This window comes from Mastigoproctus giganteus, chromosome 4 (assembly GCF_048544385.1).
Source record: "Mastigoproctus giganteus isolate SK-2022 chromosome 4, ASM4854438v1, whole genome shotgun sequence".
NCBI classification, from domain to species: domain Eukaryota; kingdom Metazoa; phylum Arthropoda; class Arachnida; order Uropygi; family Thelyphonidae; genus Mastigoproctus; species Mastigoproctus giganteus.
Window position 1 is genome coordinate 145,925,738 of NC_143578.1, and position 20,631 is coordinate 145,946,368.

The 20,631-nt window shown below is 36.6% G+C and overlaps 1 protein-coding gene across 1 annotated transcript in view; it reads right to left on the minus strand.

The window, feature by feature from the left end:
• The window catches only part of LOC150087117 (protein O-linked-mannose beta-1,2-N-acetylglucosaminyltransferase 1-like), a 275,054-nt gene that overhangs the window by 64,261 nt on the left and 190,162 nt on the right, over nt 1-20,631 (minus strand). The window contains exon 13 of the mRNA XM_090372379.1: nt 16,749-16,877. Coding sequence (XP_090228505.1) covers nt 16,749-16,877 — 129 coding nt within the window. The remainder of the gene's footprint in view (nt 1-16,748; nt 16,878-20,631) is intronic.

Genomic DNA, 20,631 nt, shown 5'->3' on the forward strand with positions numbered 1-20,631 from the left:
ACAATTTAAATCCTGATGCTTTAAAATTGTTTAGTTGACTAAGGACACCTTCTATCAATATAAATGCAGTGTTACTACTTTTCATGGCTTTACTTAATTTATAATACTTAATGTTTCATACAAAACAAACTACACTTATAATAAATTTAAAAGAAGTAATTTCTGTTAACAATCCTTGTATTTCAGACTGAAATTTTGCATCTTTTCCTTTGGCTTGTTCCTTGATTTCATTTAATGCAGCCTCGTAACTGATATTGTTATATTCAGAGCAAAGCAAACAGTTTTAAATCTGAATCTGCATTATTGTGGGTTTTTGCTGCATTAAAACTAGGTTTAAATAATAAAAATAGGCAAAAATTAATTTATTTCAACATCTGATTATAAAATTTATAAATTTACTGCAATATAAATAAGGCAATATTGAAATTTTTTTGTATAATTAAAGTATTAAATTAAGAAACAATCATTTTTTTATATTTAAAATAATTAAAATATCATCGGAATTTGGCCCCCCCCCCTACATTCTCAGACCCTGGGCAGCTGACCATACTGGTGCCGCGAGGTGGAATTCAAAAATTTTTCCATACTGCAAACAAGTGATGAGCACTTTCTCAAACAATACTTGAACACTTCATATGTGAAATGAGAAAAAGAATGGACTGTCCTCATAATGGTATGTTATCTGAATTGAGAACTTTATGATTAGTAAAGATCTGTGCACATTGATATTCTCTTTAGTATTCAAATAAAATACTTTCATTCGTTAAAACTGTCTTTAATGAAAATTTTCGAATTTTAACCAGAATAATAAGAACACTATAACTACAGCTTGGAAATTACAATCTTTACCTTATAATTTTCAGACATGGGTATTTATTTTCAAGCTTAACCACAATAGGCGAATTTCATTTAACTTTTAATTTCTCCTTAGAATTTAAAAATTCATCTGATTGAAATTAATTTCAAAACTTTATAATTTCACATAATATTCCAGTTTAAGGCACTTGCCCATAAACTTCAGTTCAAATCCCACCAAATGAAATTATTTTTATAAAAAAAAAAAGTGGCACCACCTAGCAGCAAAATTTAAAATTAAAAAATAAATAAATAACGGGGTCCAACCTGTGCAAAGGATCATTGGAAATGCAAATAAACTATTGGAGTCCAGTCTGCGCAAAGGATAATGGGAAGCAGTCATCGGAAAAAATATCGGAGCACGGAGCGAAGAGTCATGTGGTTGCACAAGGGATCATGGAAAGGTCAAGGAATACCAGAGTGGTATTCCAGGAAGCAAACAAGCAGATGGTATTTTTGATATTCAGGACAAGTTATAGCAGAACCTAAAAATACTGGTGTCCTTGAGATCCACACAACACATGCTGGAATTTTTGAGAGTCATCCATACAGCTTAAGTATTTAAGGGCAATTTGTTATTTTTATTAGATAATATAGTAGCTCTCATTCCTATGATCTCCTCAGTTGTCAGCATTAGGAAAAAAACATTAACTCCTACTGCGGGATGGGTCTAATGAGTAATGCCCTTGTCTGAAAAAAAGGTTGTGGTTCCCCTGTTTGAAATGAGGTATAAATAGTGCAACAAGATTTCAAAAATCAAATGGCCTTAAAAACTAAGTACATACTACTGTGGTATTAAGTACTATTGTGAATTAGAATGTCTGACAAAATGAACACATTTATATGTTGCAAATACATAGCAATAATGACATGTAGTCTAGGAAATTACATCCCACTAGCTTATTTCCCCTCTGCCCTTGTACATTTAACTACCCTTGGAGAAACATTCAGAAGTTTTTGATTTTTGAGGTTCTATCATTATTTTCATTCTGTATTTTTCATAGTAGTGAAGCTGAGACCAGATAGATTTTAAAACTGGATTAAAGAAGTGAAGATGATTTTGTGTAACTGACATTATTGTGAAATCTGTACAGATTATTGCAGGCCATACAGAGAGTTCACCTATTTTAACCAGAGCTAAATGGATTTCATGTCTCAGCTTTAAGTATACTGCATTCAAGAGGTAATAACACAGAGTACATGAAGGAAGGAACTACAGCTGCTGCATTGCCATGCTTTTCAGATTTAGTACCATCTGTGTATATTTTATATTTATCTAGATTCTCTGAAGCATGCACAGCATAGTTGTTGAAACATATGATGTGGTAATGTATTCCTACAACAACATGTGAAGGATACATTACAATGAGGATGTCAGGCTCTACCATGGTGGAACAGGCATATCAGTATCCTAGTAAATGTTACACAGACCACTTCAGTTGTGTAACAGTTTTAATCTGACAGACTGGGGAACGGAATGGAGATGGGAGAAAGACAGTAGCCTTGTGCAGGCGAAGTTTTTTCTGTTTTATTAGCTTAAATTAACTTATTTTCTAGAGTAGTTTTATATTCCTAGTTACGATACTTTTGGTGGAAAAGTTCTCTATAGGATTCAGGTCCGACTGGGCTGTTTCCTGGCCAGCTAACAGTTGTAATGGACCATTCTTCCAACAATTTTTTCACCTGTAACAAAAATGTAAACACATTACTGTCGAACCTCTAATGCAGAAATGAAGATAAAGCAACTACAGAAGTGCCTACTTTTCGCCCGATGACAAGGAGCAGAGTCGTCCTGAAAGATGCAGTTACTTAGCAGGTTGAAATGGTCACTAATTGTTGGCAGCAATTTGCCTTCCAATATAGCCAGGTATCCATTGGCATTTACGGAACCTTTCAGGTTCCGTAAATGCCAATGCAAACTCCGCGATACGAAATGCACCCCCATAACATTTGGCTGGCAGGAAATTTCACTGTTGACACCATACAGTCTGGATGGTATTCTTCACCATGTCTACGGCAAATTGTTTGTCTCCCATCAGAGCCATGCAGGTTGAATTTCTTCTCATCTGAGAAAATAACTGACTTCCACTGCTCGAGGGTCCATTTGACATGCTCCTTACACCAAATCGATTGGACCTTTTTCATTTTTTGTGTGTGAGGAGGGGCTTCTTCTTAGGATGCCAGGCTACAAGTCCATTTTTTAAGAAGTGTCTTCTGACTGTTACTGCACTTGCTACCACTCCTGTATGTTCTTCTCATTCTTTTTTCAGCTCAGATGAAGAAGCTTTACGGTTTTTAAGGTTTAAGCACTTCAAACCGCGGCCCTGTTTTGGCGTAGAGACTTGTTTGTGTCCGTTTCCTTTTTTCCTATCAGCAGAACCAATATTCTTGAGTTTGGAAAGAAATATACTCACTGTTGAGCAACAATAGCACACTTTCTTCGTGGCACCAATTGCATGTAACTCGCCATCCTGCACAAGCAAGGAATGACTGCAACTCTTGCAGAGCGTGCTTATATAGCTGAAAGTAACAGCTGATGCAACATTACATCATTACCTATGCGTGTCAATGTTATCTGATGCAATTTGTAAGAAATATTGCCATATACTTACGTTATTTGGACAACAATTACAATTTTAAGCAGTAATGCACTTTCTTTGAACACCAGAGTATGTAAGAGGAACAGTGAAAATGAACCTACACTATTACTCCTGAGAAACAGTGTAGGTTCAGTTGCTTCTTATATATAAACTTTGTACTGGAAAAGTTCTAAAACCTTTGTGGGCTGTCCGAAGAGCACTATGCTGAACAGTATTGAGATGCTGTAATATACTTTTCCTGGCTGATGAATATACTTAGGAGGAATGAATATACCTAGAAGTGACCTGACTGATGCTTTATATCAAGGATGGGCAACCTTTTTAAATGGTGAGCCATATAAAATGTCTATGACATACACGCGGCCAAAATTTTTTTTAGCTTACTACGATTTTTAGAATTATTAAAAGAGTGTATAATAAAAAAAAATTGTGCTAAACCTTTTCATGTTATTTATTGAAATATTTCTACATATTCATACATATAATTAATTTTATTAATAGCAAAAAGGAAATACAAATTCAAGATAAAATTACAAAAATACAATCATAGCATACAATTATAAAAAAATTAAATAGAAAATTATTATAATTTCAAAGATTTTTTAAAACTTAATAATTTTAGATTTTCAATTATGCATTACAATAGGTTTGAATATATACCTTCATAAAAATAAAATGGTAAATGCTCTCCAAATTTTTTACTTTTATCTGTTCATTATTCACTGACATTTAGCATTAGCATTAGTAGAGGCATATGATGCAAGAAAGCAAGCTTATGCAGCATCGCCAAAAAAAAAAAAAAAAAAAAAAAAAAAAAAATGTTCCTATTTCACCGCTCCATTCGTTCCAAATATCTGTCCAGCTCAGCCTTAAATTTATTTAGGCTATCAACTTCCACAAAAAAGAATGGAAGTCTGTTCAACTAACCAACTACCCAAAGCCAAACTTCCGCACATCTATCCCACATTTATCTTTCCTCAATTTGAATTTATGCCCTCTCAGGTGATTATTCTGAGCAAGAAGAAGAATCCCATCACCATTCAGCATGCTCAAACCATTCAGCTTTACACACCTCAATCAGATCACCTTGCAGGTGCCTAGTCTTCAGATTCTGTAATTTGCAAAACTTAAGCCTTTTTCGTAAGAGCAACCCTTTCTTCCATTCACTAATCTTGTTGCCCTTCTCTGTACTCATTCCAACAGCTCTACATCCTTCTTAAAATGAGGCCTCCAAACCTGTATACAGTACTCAAGGTGTGGCCTGACCATTGCCTTATACAAAGGGATAATCACCTCCTTATCCCTGCTAGAAAAATTCCTGTATATCATTGACAAGACACCATGAGCTACTCTTGCAGACCACCTGCACTGCTCAGTAAACTTCATATCTGCCTGCACAATTACCCCCAGGTCCTTTTCATTCTCCACCACTGTCAGTGTAGTACAACAGAGTAGTACTACACTACTCTGGGGGTTACTGCTTCCCATATGTAGTACTTTACATTTGTCAATGTTAAACTTCATTTGCCACCTTTCAGCCCATCTACTCAACTTGTCTAGATCCTGTTGCAGCAGCGTAATCTCATTTGTGTCCTTAACAACCCTGCCAACCTTCGTATCGTCTGCAAACTTGGATATTAAGCTTGATATACCATCAATCAATAGCATTTATAAATACAGAAAACAACAATGGACCCAACACTGAGCCCTGAGGAACTCCACTAATAACATTAGTCCACGATGAGCAGAGTCTATTGATTACTAGTCTCTGTCTTCTCCCCTCAACCATCCCTTAATCCATAGCAGCAATTTGCCTCCAATGCCACACTGCTCCAATTTGTGCAGCAGTCTTCCATGTGCAACTGTATCAAAAGCCTTTCTAAGATCCAAAAATATGATATAAAAGTTATTCCCTGCATCCAGTTCTTTTGTGACCACATCATAGTATCCAATCAAATTGGTCAGGCAAGACTTCCCCTTAACAAAACCATGCTGTGTCCAAGCTGTAACTGCAGTCTTGTCTAGAGGATTCTGCAGTGCTTCTTTAACCAGTATCTCCATTAAATTTGCTGGAACAGAAGTTGAACTAACAGGTCTAATTACTTGTGTTGCTCTTTGATCCTCTTTTGTGAATTGGGGTCACATTAGCACATCTCCAGTCCATGGATACCTCCCCTGAGTCCAAAGAAGCTCTCATAATTACGGGTAAAGGTTTGCTTACATCTTTTGCTGCCTCCTTTAGTATAACTGGATAGATCCCATCCACCCTGGATGCTTTTTTTATGTTTATCTTCAACAATTCCTTCTCCACTTTTCTCTCAGGTATTACAAAATCATCTAGCTCACTGCCAGAGTTTGATTCACCTTTGGCATTCCACTTCCATGAATAACTCCTATGTGTGAATGTAAAAAAAATACTCATTTAGTTTGTCACCTGAGCAGGATCATCACCAGGTGAACCATCAATATCTAGTGGACCAATTTGATTCATCCCTTTCCTTTTAGAGTTTACATAGGTAAAGAACTCTTTGCTGTTTTTCTTTGCATTCTTTGCAAAAAAAATTTCTCATAATCTGCCTTTGCCTGCCTAATCTCCTTTGTGACTTGGTTAGAGACCAGCTTATATCTATCATAGGTTTCCATGTCACCCATTAATTTATATGTATCCCATGCATTTTTCTTCTCTGCCATATGTCTCATTAGTTCATCTGACATCCATTTAGGCCTAAACCTTGAACAATATTTCTTAGTTGGTATGTAAAGCCTAGTAGCTTCCAAGATAAGTTCTTTGAATGCTTCCCATTTTGAATTTGCTGTTGGTAACATCATCAGTTCGTCCCACTGTATAGAATTTAAATACTGTCTCAGACCATCATAGTCGCCTTTACGAAAGCAAAAACCCTTCCCTTTACTCCTGATGGTAGTTACCTCTTTGAGTAAATCCCACTTCAGCACATTGTGATCACTGCCACCTAGTGGTTCCTTTATCTGCAGATTCTTAATGCATGAAGAATCACAACTGATATTCAGATCAAGAGTATTACTCCCTCTAGTTGCCTCCTGAACACGCTGATGTAGAAAACAATCATCCAATAAATCCACAAAAGCCTTGCTAGTGTGTGAGTGACCAACCCACAAATTCCAGTCAATATCTGGAAAATTAAAATCCCCATTATAAGACTCTGTGATTTATTGGCCCACTCTATTTCCCTGTACAGTTTCTTATTATACTCATCAGAGTCATTAGGCCTATAACACACAAACTGACTTGACACTGCAATGTCCAGCGATGTCGACTGGCTTTACTTCCTTGGATTTTATGTGTTTCTTAACTAACCGCATAACTGCTCCTCCCTTCCTATCCTGTATATATCATCATTCTTCTCTTTCTTGGTAATTCTCTTCTACTTGTGACTCTTTCTCACTCTGTATCTCAGGGTAACTTGGGGAATTTTTTTTTTTTTTTTTTTTTTGGCTGGTGCAGCACAAGCCTCAGGTTTCCTTGCACAATGTAGCTAATAATAATAAAAAATCCTTCCTGTACACATGTACTCCCCAAATTCCAGTTCTGCGTTCCTTATATCTGTGTGACACCACGTCTCTGATATCCAAACAATATCTGCCTTTGATGTTTTGAGCAATACCTCAAATTCATCAAATTTATTTTGATGAATTTGAAGTATTGCCAGATATTTATAGGGATGCCAGAAGATTCCATTTTCTGGCATCCCCTTCCCTAAAAAATTCCTCGTGTGTGAATGTAGAGATGCAAAATACCTATTCTATTTGTCCGAAACCTGAGCAGGGTCATGAACAGTTAACCCAGAGACATCAAGTGCCCCAATGTGATTCAACCACTTCCTTCTACTGTTAATATAGCATAGAAGCGAGTGCAGAGACTTCTCATAATGTGCCTTAGCTTGCCTAACCTCCTTTGTTACTTGATTCCCACTAATTTATATCTAACATAAGCTTCTGTACCACCTGATAATTTATAGTGTACGTCTTCATTCACTAATACCAGGATGTTAAGGGAAATATTTTCACAAAGAACCGGGATAAGCAGAAATGAGTGAGTCGAAGAATTCTCTGAATTAAACTATATAGGGCAACATCAGTAGAACAAAGCACTAAGAAGGACAAGAGAAATCTAGAAAATCGGGGATTAACTGGGGGGGCAGGATAAAGGAATGGTATCCCTCTACACATTTACGGAGGTGCCTGAATCAGTATGTGTGTGTGTGGTATGTAGTCGTGTGCAGACGTAGTGCGTGTAGAGGTATTGTGGTTAGTCGTGTCTAGGTAGTGGCGTAGAGTGCAGTGGAGTGTGAGGAAAAAGGATTGATATTTTGGGAAGTGGGATTGGAAAGTTGCAGTCCAAAGGTGTTCGAAAGTTATGATAAACACTTAGAATCCTGAAGTTTCTAAGTAGAGTTGGAGGTCCGGGGAGAAAAGTGGAGGAAGGCAGAAAAGGTTCCAGGAAATCCAAAAATGGAAGCAACTCCTGGTTAAGTAAGCTGGTCCGCCCTGATAGAAATTGTAAGTAACAATTTTCCGTATAAAGTTTTCCTCCCCAGAATTTTCCAGACAAGCAGTATTAAATACTTCTTTTCTGGAAGCAGCGGAAGTGAGCCAGTAGAAGGAAACTCCCTAGATGGCATTCAGTGTTCCTGAGAACTCATATTTTATTGTAGATAATTTTAAAGGATAAATTTCCAGAACTCTGGAATGAGATATGCGTCATTTGAGATCGTAAGAACTTTTCCTGAGATTGGAACTATAGTATTTGGATTTTATTGGTGTGTGGAAGTATAATTTTGATAATTATGTATATTTCATGTGTTAATAATAGATGCTAGTATGTGGGGCGTATTCCCATTGACCAAACATTAAAAAAAAAGTTCATATAAACATGGGTCTAGAATGCTTAGTTTCTTCCCCACATGCCTCGATATCACTATCAAGTCATGTAAACACAATACTAGTAGAGACTCCACCACTCAGCAGAAAAGATATTTGCAACAGGTAGTAGTGTTTTGTTTTGTTGACTGGCTTTTTCTTTGTTGTTTACGAACATTAGTTGGTTGTGGAAGATACTGCAAGATTACTTCGGATTAAAGAAATCGTAAAGAAAATGTATTTGATGAGTGAAATGGCAGATGTGCACTACACTTATGGTCTTGCAGATGGGAATGCATTAAGAGCACGTGAACTTTATTCAGAAAGGTATCCCAACAGGCATTTACCTTGTCCAAGAACATTCACACGAATCCACCAACGTTTGCGAGAGATGGGCTCATTTGAGAGAAGACCTTTTGACACTGGAAGACCAAGAGAGGTACGAAATGCTGACCTTGAGGAATGAGTTCTTCATAATGAGGAAGAAAATCCATCAGATAGTACAAGAAGAATTGCAGTAAGGGAAGGAGTTAGTCATATGACTATTTGGAATATTCTCCATGAAAACCTTCTGTACCCCTATCACCTTCAACGAGTGCAAGGACTTATTGAGGCAGACTTTCTGTCATGAAGAACATTGTGCCAACACATTCAAAAAAAGTGTGCTGTGGTCCTGAATTTCTTGGCATTTATCTTGTTCACTGATGATGCTGGTTTTACACATGATGGGGTCTTAAATTGCCATAACAACCACATCTTGAGCGATGACAACCCTCATGCAGCGCGACAGGACAAACATCAACATAAGTTCAGTCTAAACGTTTGGGCTGAAATCATGCATGATCATTTGATAGGCCCCTATTTTTTACCTCCGTGTTTGATTGGAGACATTTATCTGCAGTTTCTTGAAAACGAATTGCACCATTTAATGGATGATGTACCTCTGGATGTCATCCAACAAATGTGGTTCATGCACGATGGTGCCCCAGCTCACTTTAGTCTGAGAGTTCATCAGCATTTGGATGGCCATTTTCCTCAAAGATGGATTGGTCGTGGGGGGGATCCATCGAATGGCCTGCTCAATCACCAGATTTGAACCCAATGGATTTTTATCTCTGAGGACATTTAAAGTCCATTGCTTACGCAATTCCTGTGCCTGATGTTGACGTTTTAAGAGAGCATATCATAAATGGATGTCAGCAAACAAGTAACACTCCAGGTGTATTCAACAGAGTATGACAAAGCATGGAACACAGGCTCAGAGGATGCATTGAAGCAGGAGGAGACCATTTTGAACAATTTTTGTAACAAAATGTTTTCTGTCTTGTGTTTACTTTGTTTCTGTTAAACTTTGTCTTGTTTAATTGCATTACTTGTTCTGTTGGATTGCTTATTAGCTTATTAGTTTATTGCTTATTAATAGTTTTAATAGTTTGATATTGTTAAACAATAAAATTCCTCCTATCTCAGACTAAACGTTTCTAGACCTATGTTTATATGAACTTTTTTTAATGTTTGGTCGATGGGAATATGCCCCTAAAATATTTGACACAAATTTAAATACACACTGTATATGAGTTTAAAATTTTCAGTTTATACTCCAGCGCGACAACCAGGTCAGTAGAGTTTACAATAAATCATCAATACAAATATTTATCGTATTTAGCAGTCACGAGCTTGAACCCCAGTCCACTCAAGGAATGTGTGCTATGCACTCTCGCTCCTGACCACTCAGCTACATCAGGCCTACATAAATTTTCTGTTTATATTCTGAGATGACCACACAGACAGAGGAGTTCACAAGGTAGAGAGAATACAAGAAACAGCATCGTATTCAGCAGTAACGGGCTTGAATCCAGGTTACTCAAGGCACGTGTACTTATGCACCCGCGCGTATTACCACTTGGCTACGGAGGAAGAAATTGCCCATATGGGGTATGTATAAATTAATGTCTGTGAAATATTATATTAAGCTTTTTTGGAATTATACTTATGTCTAAAGTAAGTTGCTTCACCCTACTCTGTCCTTCTTCTGAACTTGGAATTTCTTCAGTCATACAGAATACGAATTTACAGTAGGAGGGTAGCCTTCATGCAGAATTAACTTATGTGATAGGAATAAAGGTATAAAATTGAAATCTATCCAGCCAGGATTTCTCCTACAATATGCATACAATGCACTTTACTTCTCTGTCATGTGTCTCAATAGTTCATCTGACATTCATTTAGGTCTAAGCCTTGAACAGTATTTCTTTGTTGGTATGAAAAGCCTAGTAGCTTCTTTGATTACTTCCCCGAATACTTCCCATTTAGAATTTGCTTTTGGTAACATCATCAGATGGTCCCACTACACACAATTAAATAACTCTCCGAGACCTCTGTAGTGTGTTGATGGTTGCCTTCAGCCAGCAGGTGGTTGATTATTGGTACAGGCTTCCACCTGTTGTTGTGGAAGTGGATGGGGTCAATAAATTCAAGGGACAACTAGACAAATATTTGGAGAGTATGGATGGGTGAAATGGGTTTTTTTTGTTTTTTTTGGCTGATGTTATATAAGCTTGCTTTCTTGCATCATTTTGCCAATTACTATTACTACTACTAACTCAAATAGCCTTCAAGAATGGTCAGATAAGTGGCAGCTGTGTTTTAAAATGCAATTTTTACATTTTGAAAATAATTCCAAAATAACTTATACCCCTGGAGGGGGTTAAATCAAAAATAGTTGATGAAGGAAGCAATTTGGACATTATGACACAGGCAGACTTGAAGTTTTCTATTCCTTACCACACAGGTGGCAAGGAGTTTGATGGTGTCCTATTGATGATTATGGAACAACTACATGTAAGAAAGGAGGTTATAATTCCACAATTACAGCAGACTCTCGATTTATCGGGATTGGATTAACTGGGATACTTTGACTCCAAATAAAAAAAAAATCAACCAGAAATCATAAAATTCAAGTAATAACTAGAATAGGTATAAACAGATGATTTGCAAGTCAATATGCGACAAGAAGCGACGTTATAAGCCGTCACTGGGAGATTATTATCTTGCAACACCCGCAGCTCAAAAAAAAAAAAGAGAGACCAAATGTTTAGTTTTTTTTAGTGTGTCGCGTCAATTGTTGTGTTCCATCGCACCGCTAAAGGACAAATTTTGTTTCGTTATTTAAATCAGGGATGTCGGATTTTTTTTAATTTTTTTTTTTTTGTTTAGAAATCGCGAAAATGATGGGCAAACGCAAGAGTTGTGCTTTCAATTAAACAAAATCTTGAAATTATTCAAAAGTTTGAAAACGGTGCATCCGTTAAATCTCTAATGAACCATTATAATGCTGGTGACCAAACCATATGCGACATTGTAAAAAATAGAGGAAAGCTACACTGGCATGCAAAATTTAAGGTCCAGTCAGGTTTTCACCTGTAGCTTCACATAGGAGTGGCCTGGATATGGGAAAAGCATACAAAAGGAACTTCGTGAGGTACAGAAATGATGAAGGAAACAACACAGACACAACAATGGAAACAAAATGGTACAGAGGGACTTTATTCAAAAATGGCAACACAGCACTGGCTGCCATGATACAGATGCATCACTGCCAAAGATGGAACAAATGGATGGAGGTGGTCCTCAGTAGGAGGTATGGCCACCCCTAATGTTGATGCAGGCTTTGCACCACCTGTCCATACTTAGAAAAATGTTGTTGATAAGTTCTTGCAGTAACATTGTCCATTCCTCTGTCAGCACCATCTTCAGCTGATGCACATTTTCTGGTGGGTGTGGGCATGCCGCTAGGTGACTCTACCCAGATGTCCCATATGTGTTCGATGGGGATTTAGATTGAGGGAATGGGCAGATCAATCCATACCAACAATGTCCTCATTCTCCAAAAGCATATCAACAGCTGCAGTGTGATGGGGTGTGCCGTTATCATCCATAAACACGAACTCGGGGCCAATAGCACTTGGAACAGAAGCACATGGGGAAGGATTACCTCAGTACAGCAGCGTGCACCGGTTACAGTACCACCTTCCAGTATCTGGAGTTGTGTATGTCCATCCAAGATAACGCCTCCCAAGACGAGAACACCTTGACTGCCATATTAATCCCTTTCAGTGATGTTTGCGGGGTGATACCATGTGCCAACCTCTCGCCAGATTAGCTGACATCCAGAATCACTGCTGAGACTGAATCTACTCTCATCAGTAAAGAGTACCTTAAGTAAAGATTTTGCAGTTGTAACCTTTAGAAATAGTGTGGGTCCTTAAGTTTTGCACACCAGTATATTAGATTTAAAATTGACATCGTAAAAAATAAATGCGTGTCCAATACGTGAGTAGTGCATATTGGACATGCATTTATTTTTTACGATGTCGATTTTAAATCTAATACTGGACATGCGAGTAGTGCATGGTAAGTTTTTTTATTTTTTATCTATCACCATACTTTTTACATAGATTGCTGAATATTTTTCGATACAGTAAGTCCCTGACTTATTTAGCTTCAGACTTATGTTACGTTATTTATATTTTTTTCTTATATGACTGAAGATTTCAGTGAAGGGGACACACATTTCACCATAATAACATAAAAACCCACAGAATTCCAGCTATAGGCATTATCGCAAATGCAATAAGATCGAGTTTACTACCCATTTATAATAGATTGCGCTAACAGATTTGCCAAGTAACCTGGAAAGTGCAAATTGTTTTTATTGTTTTATGACAGTGACCTCCAGGGGCGGACTTTGGCCTAGACAGACTAGGCAACTGCCTAGGGCCTGTAATTTTTTGGGGCCAGCAAAACGGTTTTATTATACATTTTTATAGTATAAATTTTTATAGGCAGAGGACTCTTTTTAGCTTTCAACATAATACAAGACCTGTATTTTTATATTTAGTAATAGAAGACCTTTTTTTAACCCATTCAACTGTGTCCTCTATTACAATTTCTGAAATGTGGCAACCGTAGGCGGGGCCCGAAATGAGACTCTTGCCTAGGGCCCGATTTTTCCTTAGTCTGCCACTGGTGACCTCCGGAAATGTGCTTTAATAAAATGTGAGCTCGCGTGGGGTGATAATAGTGCGTTTTCGCCTTAACCCTGTGAAGTTCTTTACAGAAAATTTAATTTTGACTGTTATCATGGTGTCGACTAAGAGAATAAGTGACAGCGCTACTAGTAAATCTACCAAGAAAAGGAAAGCGATCGATTTGGATTAGAAAATTAAAATAATAAGGATGTATGAAAATGGCCAAACATTAACAAGTATCGCGTGGAATTTAGATTTGTCAGTTGCAACGGTGAACACAATAATAAAGTAGAAAGACAATACGAGAAGTGGTGAAATGATCGGCACCAATGAATTTAACTATAATAACCAAGGCTATGTACGAAATACAAATCAGTTTTTACAGTACAATAACATGCGTTTTTTTCTTCCTTTTATGTTTTCTTTTCTTATGTGCCACTCTGCCTACTTCATCGCTGTCCCCAGATAAAGTTTTTAATTGAACTAATTAAAAATATATAACTATTTTTCTTCATTCTTCTGAGGATATTATGTGGTTTTTGTAATTTTGGCATATCAGGGATATAGTAGCAATATTTTATTAGTTATCTCCAAGTTAGTTACATAAAACTTGACTTACGTAAGAAGTCCTGGAACGTATCTCTTACATATGTCGGTGACTCACTGTATTTTTGGATTAATCGGGAAATCGATTATCCGAGAACTTTTTTTTTACCATGCATCTTGGAAAATCGAGCATCTACTGTATATATAGCAATTTTGATACCACACTTGAAACACTACATCCAGGGATGGTGGCAACACAAAAAAAAAAAAAAAAAAAAAAAAAAAGGAGCAATAATGCGATTGAACTGTCAAAAGGTTGCCTATTCTAGGTGAGATTTCAACTTTGAATATGTGGAACTAGACTTCTGAAGTTTGAGGTTCCAAGTAGGGATAGTAAAATGATGAAGGCAAAATTTTCACATGTTAATTACATTTCAACAAACTGAGGTGGACTGTACAAAGTTTTGCTTTAGCCAGTGAGTACTTAATCAATAGAAGAATTACTTTCATGGGCAGTGGAGATTGATTCCTTTGGGGGGGGGAGGAGAACAGAAGTTTTTTTTTTTGTTTTTTTTTGCTGATGCAACAATAATTTAATATTTTAATTAAATATTAAATTACAATTATAATATATGATTCATTTTTATTAAACCATTATTTAATAATTAAATATCACTTGATAAAGGTGCTCTCCCTGATCACTACTGAGCAGACTGTGCGTGCATGCCAGTACTTGTCGAGCTAGTGCCAGTTTGAGCTAGCTTTGAATGGGTTGAGCATGCTCAATGCCGATGGGATTCTTCCTCTTGCTCAGAATAATCACCTGAGAAGGCATAAATTCAAATTGAGGAAAGACAGATGTAGGAAAGATGTGCGGAAATTTGCCTTTAGCCAGCGGGTAGTTGGTTGGTGGAACAGACTTCCATCCCTTGTTGTGGAAGTTGATATCCTAAATAAATTTAAGGCTGGGCAGGTATTTTGAACGAACAGAGGGGTGAAATGGGAGTGGGGTTTTTTTTTTTTTTTTTGGCTGATGCTGCATAAACTTGCTTTCTTGCATCATATGCCTCTACTAATGCTAATGTTGCCTGAAGAGAGTTTTTTTTTAGCTGCATGTCACTGACAATCATTTTGAAGCAAGTATTGTGTCGGATACACAGATTTAACAGTGATATGTGATTCGTTATTGTGTCAGATGGGGAATGCCTCAGAAACAGTTGAACAGATGAATGAAGCATATGGTATTGAGCGTCTTGGTAGGATGGCCATATTTAAATAGCACAAGCTATTCAGTGAAGGCCGTGAATCTATTGTAGATGACCCAAGACCTTCCTCCTCAACAATACTCCTGAGCAAATTGCAAAAGCCCTGGAAATCTTGGACGAAGACAGGCGAATTTCACTTTCTGAAATAGCTGTTAGAATGTCCATTTCATGTGGTAGCGCTCACAATATTGTGAAAGAACACCTGAAAATGTCATGAATCTGTGCCCCTGGATTCCATACAATTTGACTCCAGAACAAAAACAGCAAAGAGCAGACTTGTGCAAAGAAATGCTTTGAAACACAGAGTCAAAACTTTTTAAATCGAATAGTGACTTGTGATGAAACTTGGATTTTTCACTATGATCCAGAGACAAAATGAGTGGAAGCATTCTGATTCATCAAGACCTAAGAAACTGAGCTTCTTGTTCAGCTGATAAACACAGTTCTTGCAATTTTTGACATAAAAGACATTCTTGTTACACATTTTGAATAAGGAACAACTATGAATAAGGAAGCATACTCTGAGGTCCTCAGAGTCAAACTTTGCCACGCCATTCGTGAGAAACATCAAGACCTTTCCAGTGTAAAGTGGTTTCTCCATCAAAACAGTGCCAGACCCCCACATGGCTAATATTATGCAGCCAGTGATCACTATATGTGCTGAGGTTCTGGTGCATCCCCCCTTATTCACAGGACTTAGCCTCGTGTGATTTATTCCTGTTTCCACATCTGAAGAAAGCTTTGAAAGGCAAGCATTTTGCGTCCAACAATGATGCTCACAGAGCTGCAATGGAAGCACTTTACAGTCTTTCAAAAAATGGCTTGCAAGCAGCATTTAATGTGTGGGTATAATGGTGGAAAAAGTGTGTAAAGTTCAAGGGAAAGTATTCTGGAGGCCTCATTTCAGGAAGGATGTAGAGCTGCTGGAACGGGTACAGAGAAGGGCAACAAGATTAGTGAATGGAACAAAGGGTTGCTCTTACGAAGAAAGGCTTAAGTTTTGCAAATTACAGAGTCTGGAGACTAGGCACCGGCGAGGTGATCTGATAGAGGTGTATAAGGCTTTGAATGGTTTGAGCATGCTCAATGCCAATGGGATTCTTCATCTTGCTCAGAATAATCACCTCAGAGGGCATAAATTCAAATTGCGGAAGGACGGATGTCGGATAGATGTGCGGAAATTTGCCTTTGGCCAGCGGGTGGTTGGTTGGTGGAACCGACTTCCATCACTTGTTGTTGAAGTTGATAGCCTAAACAAATTTAAAGCTCAACTGGACAGGTATTTCGAACGAACGGAGGGGTGAAATGGGAGTGGGTTTTTTTTTTTTTTGTTTTTTTTTTTTTTTTGGCTGATGCTGAATAAGCTTGCTTTCTTGCATCATATGCCTCTACTAATGCTAATGCTAATTTCGAGAAGGAGAAATCCACAGAAGATTCAGGTGATGCAGACTCGTGCAAGATAAGATCTTGCACGAGTCTGCAAATTAAACATGAAGCTCAAGCTCTCAACACTAAAAATGGCAAGCTGAAAGGTGATGGTAAAAATGGCGTACCTTTTCCGGAGTAGGCCACCGAGGCTCTAGCTCTTCTTTATATAAAGACCGTTTCAATATCCATCCTAAACCTGGCATTGTTTCAACCCTATAGAGGAGCCCTGCATCTTCACTGGTATGTTCATATCCCTTGAATGCAAAAATGCAGAAAGATTTTTCATCCTCTTAAACATAACTCTATAGTATTTGTTATGAACAAATTATTAAATCATATGAAATAAATAATTTTCTCTGTTTTTCCTTAACAAGTCAAACATTTTACAATTGTAGAAGCTCAGAAATTAAAGATGGTGATGTGTACCTGGAATATTTAATTTTTCATGTGTTCAAGCAGTTAAACACATGATAAAAGAAAATAAATTTATTCCAGTCATAAATCAATAATTACAATAGGAAATAATTATTAATCATTTCATATGCATTCAGCACCAGAAAGTGGGATATTCTTAAATTTTATGTTATAAAAGTGATTATGATTAATTTAAAAAAAACGAATAAAATAATCTGTGCCATTTAGGGAATGTGCTACATGATAATATAGATAACCAATTAAAACAATATTGTGATTAAATAATTTAATTAATACATTTAATTATAACATTTATATAGACATATAATTAAAATATTTACTTAATACTTGAAGTGTTATAATAAAAAGTCAATTTAAATAGCAAACAGGCATTTAAATTGACTAGGCTTTGTTTATCAGAAGATAATATATTCTGGTCGTAATATATATATTATGTGCTCTACATAAAGTACAAATATATAGCATAGCTGCCACAGTGACAATATGCAACTGTAATCATAATCTTGCCATTAGACCAGAAGTGTCTCTTCTCTGGAATGCTGACAGCAAACATCCTGCATAAGAACTACAGATTCAATAGTAGGATGCATGTGCTATCCCTGATTATGCTTCATAACCAAGCAGCAAGATTAATTACCAACATCAGTAATTCGTACTATAGCAGCACAAATTATGCTGACAACAGGAATCAGCTTATTGAAAGAATTGGACCTACTGAAACAGGTAATGAAAACCAATTACTGACAGACAGAGAAAAATGCAGACATTTCTTTGCCTATGTACATGAGGTGCTGCAAGGTAGAACCAATAGGCACAAGAAGAATCACCAAAACCCAAACTATAGAGCAAAATGGATAGCCAACAAATAAAAATCACCATCCTGCAATAGACCTCCCTGACCAGATGCAAACACCTTTTTTTAAACATATAGGACTTAATATAACTCTACTTAATATAACTTGACTTAGCCTAATTAATTAAAAATTAAATTAAATTAACTTGAGGTTATAACCTACAGAACTAGTGACACACCCCAATATCAAACAAACACCTAATTAAGATTAAATGAACATTCAGGTTAATTTTGTTTCACATCAAATAGCCACATTGAAATGAAAGTTAATACTTAATAAATTAGAAAAGTTATGCAGCAGAAACTGAACATCTATGAGATAGAGTGCAGAGACTTTGAAAGGCATGGTTCATTGGTTCATTAATTAACCTCACTGCCCTCTTTTGAATGAAGAAAAGAAGCTTGAAAGAGGTCTTGGGATACCACCCCAAATGTGGGAACATTATTCCACGGTAGGGTGGATTTTAGATTTGTACAGAGTGAGTAAATGCATTTTATTGTACAACAATAAAAGTGAACACCTCTGTTGTACAAGCCCTTCACAGCCAGAAGACCAGGAGTAGTTGTTTAGAAGAAATGTGCTGAGAATGAGAGAAACGCAGGAATCTTTTTTTTTTTTTTTTTTTTCAGAGGATGTTAATCTAAGTGTCATTGAAGATGAGCACAAGAGCTGTAGCCTTTTTTTTTTGCAAGAATGAGTTTCAGCAGGACTGAAGTTAACAAGTTTTCTTTAACTCATTGCAGAATTACCTGCAGATCACAATTTAAGGAATTTAAGGCAGTATATATTAAAGAGGTTGTGGCTGTTTGAGCACTACAAAGTTTTTAAAAACTAGCAAGACTTATTATTATTATTTTCTTTTTAAGTTCACACTGCATCTAAAATTAAATTTCACTAGCAAAATGCACATTTTATATTAAAATACAGCCATATGATTGTTTACCAGTACAGAATGCTTTCAAACATTAGTTTACTAAGAAAAATTTTGGGCTAAAAGTCTCAAACTTAGTTTACTTAACATTTTTCTGTCAGCAGATTTCTGTTTGAATATTCTCTTAGACTGACTGATTTTGATTTCTTCAAGACAGACACTATGCAGACTTTGCCCTCTTAAAAAATGTTGTGTTAAATTTTTGTTCATAATAATGGCCCTGCTGTCCAGATTTTGTTGTCAAGAGCATTTCCAAAGCTCCAACCAGAAAGAGAATATCTATCTAAACTCAGTTTTTGTTTTTCTAATTTAAATGAATATTCCCTCACATTCAGAACTGCTACAGAGAACTGTTAAAGTGCCAAGCATGACTTGGGACAAACTGTTATATTTCAAGCTTCCTTGTGCACTTGTCAGTTCCCAACAAAGGACCACTGTACGTCAATTCTTTATTTCATAACAATATTCTGATTGGTTCTCACACTGAAACTGACTGCAGTGCATTTATTGTTTTTTTTTTTAACAACAACAAGGAATACTGGAAAGGTGTCCATAAAAAATTTCAAAGTTTAAAGTGATGCAGTGCCAATGACAGGTCATGTTACATCATCATTTATAAGAACATCAGTTTACAACAGGAACTTGTGCACCACGCAGTCAAATGTAGTGTCATAAAGTAAAAAAAAAAAAAAAAAAAAACTTCGAAAATGGAAGTGGATGATTCTTCAACATATCCAGGAGTAATAATCTCAGTACATGAATGCAAGTAGGCCTTTATGTCTACCATAACAGGTATGATATCAGCATTAAGCACCAGACAGTTTTTTAAAGGAATCCCAACAAACATTTTCAGGTTTTTCAGGAGACGTCTAAAGTTGTAGAGTGTACAGTAACTTTTCCAATGCTGGCACTGAGAGCAAGATGCTTTCAACCTGATGAATTTTTTTTTTTTAACTAAAAAATGGCCCATTCTTCAGAGCTATCACTACCTCTTCTTTTCCTATCTGTGCAACTTAAGTAACAATGCTATATATTTTGGTTCTTCCATAACAGTATTTTTTTTTTCTTCTTTTTTGCCATTGCACGAACAAAAAACATATTTCTGAATGTCACAGCATGATTGGCACAACTAAGAGGAAGATTGTTTTTATGACAAAAGATTCAAATATCCATTCAGCACATGACTTTACATCATTATCAACATGAAATGCAACATCTTTTGCATTTCTTTCTATTGCATGCTCTTTGTACTTATTTGTTTGCAAATATCTGATTACACCTAATTTCCTGCTACTTGGAAAAGAAAACTCACATCTACATACATGAATGTGAAAAAAAATCACATCTACAAACAAGATGTTATTGTCAGAGTCACCGGCTTGGAACCTCTCGCCGGTGACTAAGGTGAACTAAAAAATGAATAGCAAATGCTTAGAAAATGGTACTCACCTTGTATAAATCTGCAATAAATTTTTTTTGATAGATGGTAGTTAAATTTAGGTTGGAAGAAGCATTAAAAAGAACTAAGGCGGGGAATGGGGTGAAAATATTTTAAACAGATTTTAAAATGAGCGCAAGGAAGTAGAAATGCAGATCTCCAATCCTTGGTTGTCATAAAGAGGTTGAAAGACGTAAATGAAAAAAGAGAGAAGACCGGTGGTGCCAATAGTCATTATGAAGGACTTTCGTGAGTAAACCGTCATCAGTTGGCAAATGGAAGAGAAGTGAGCGCGTGTTGTATTTAAAGTTTATCTAAACTCCCATGATGCTCTTTTTGACACGTGGGAA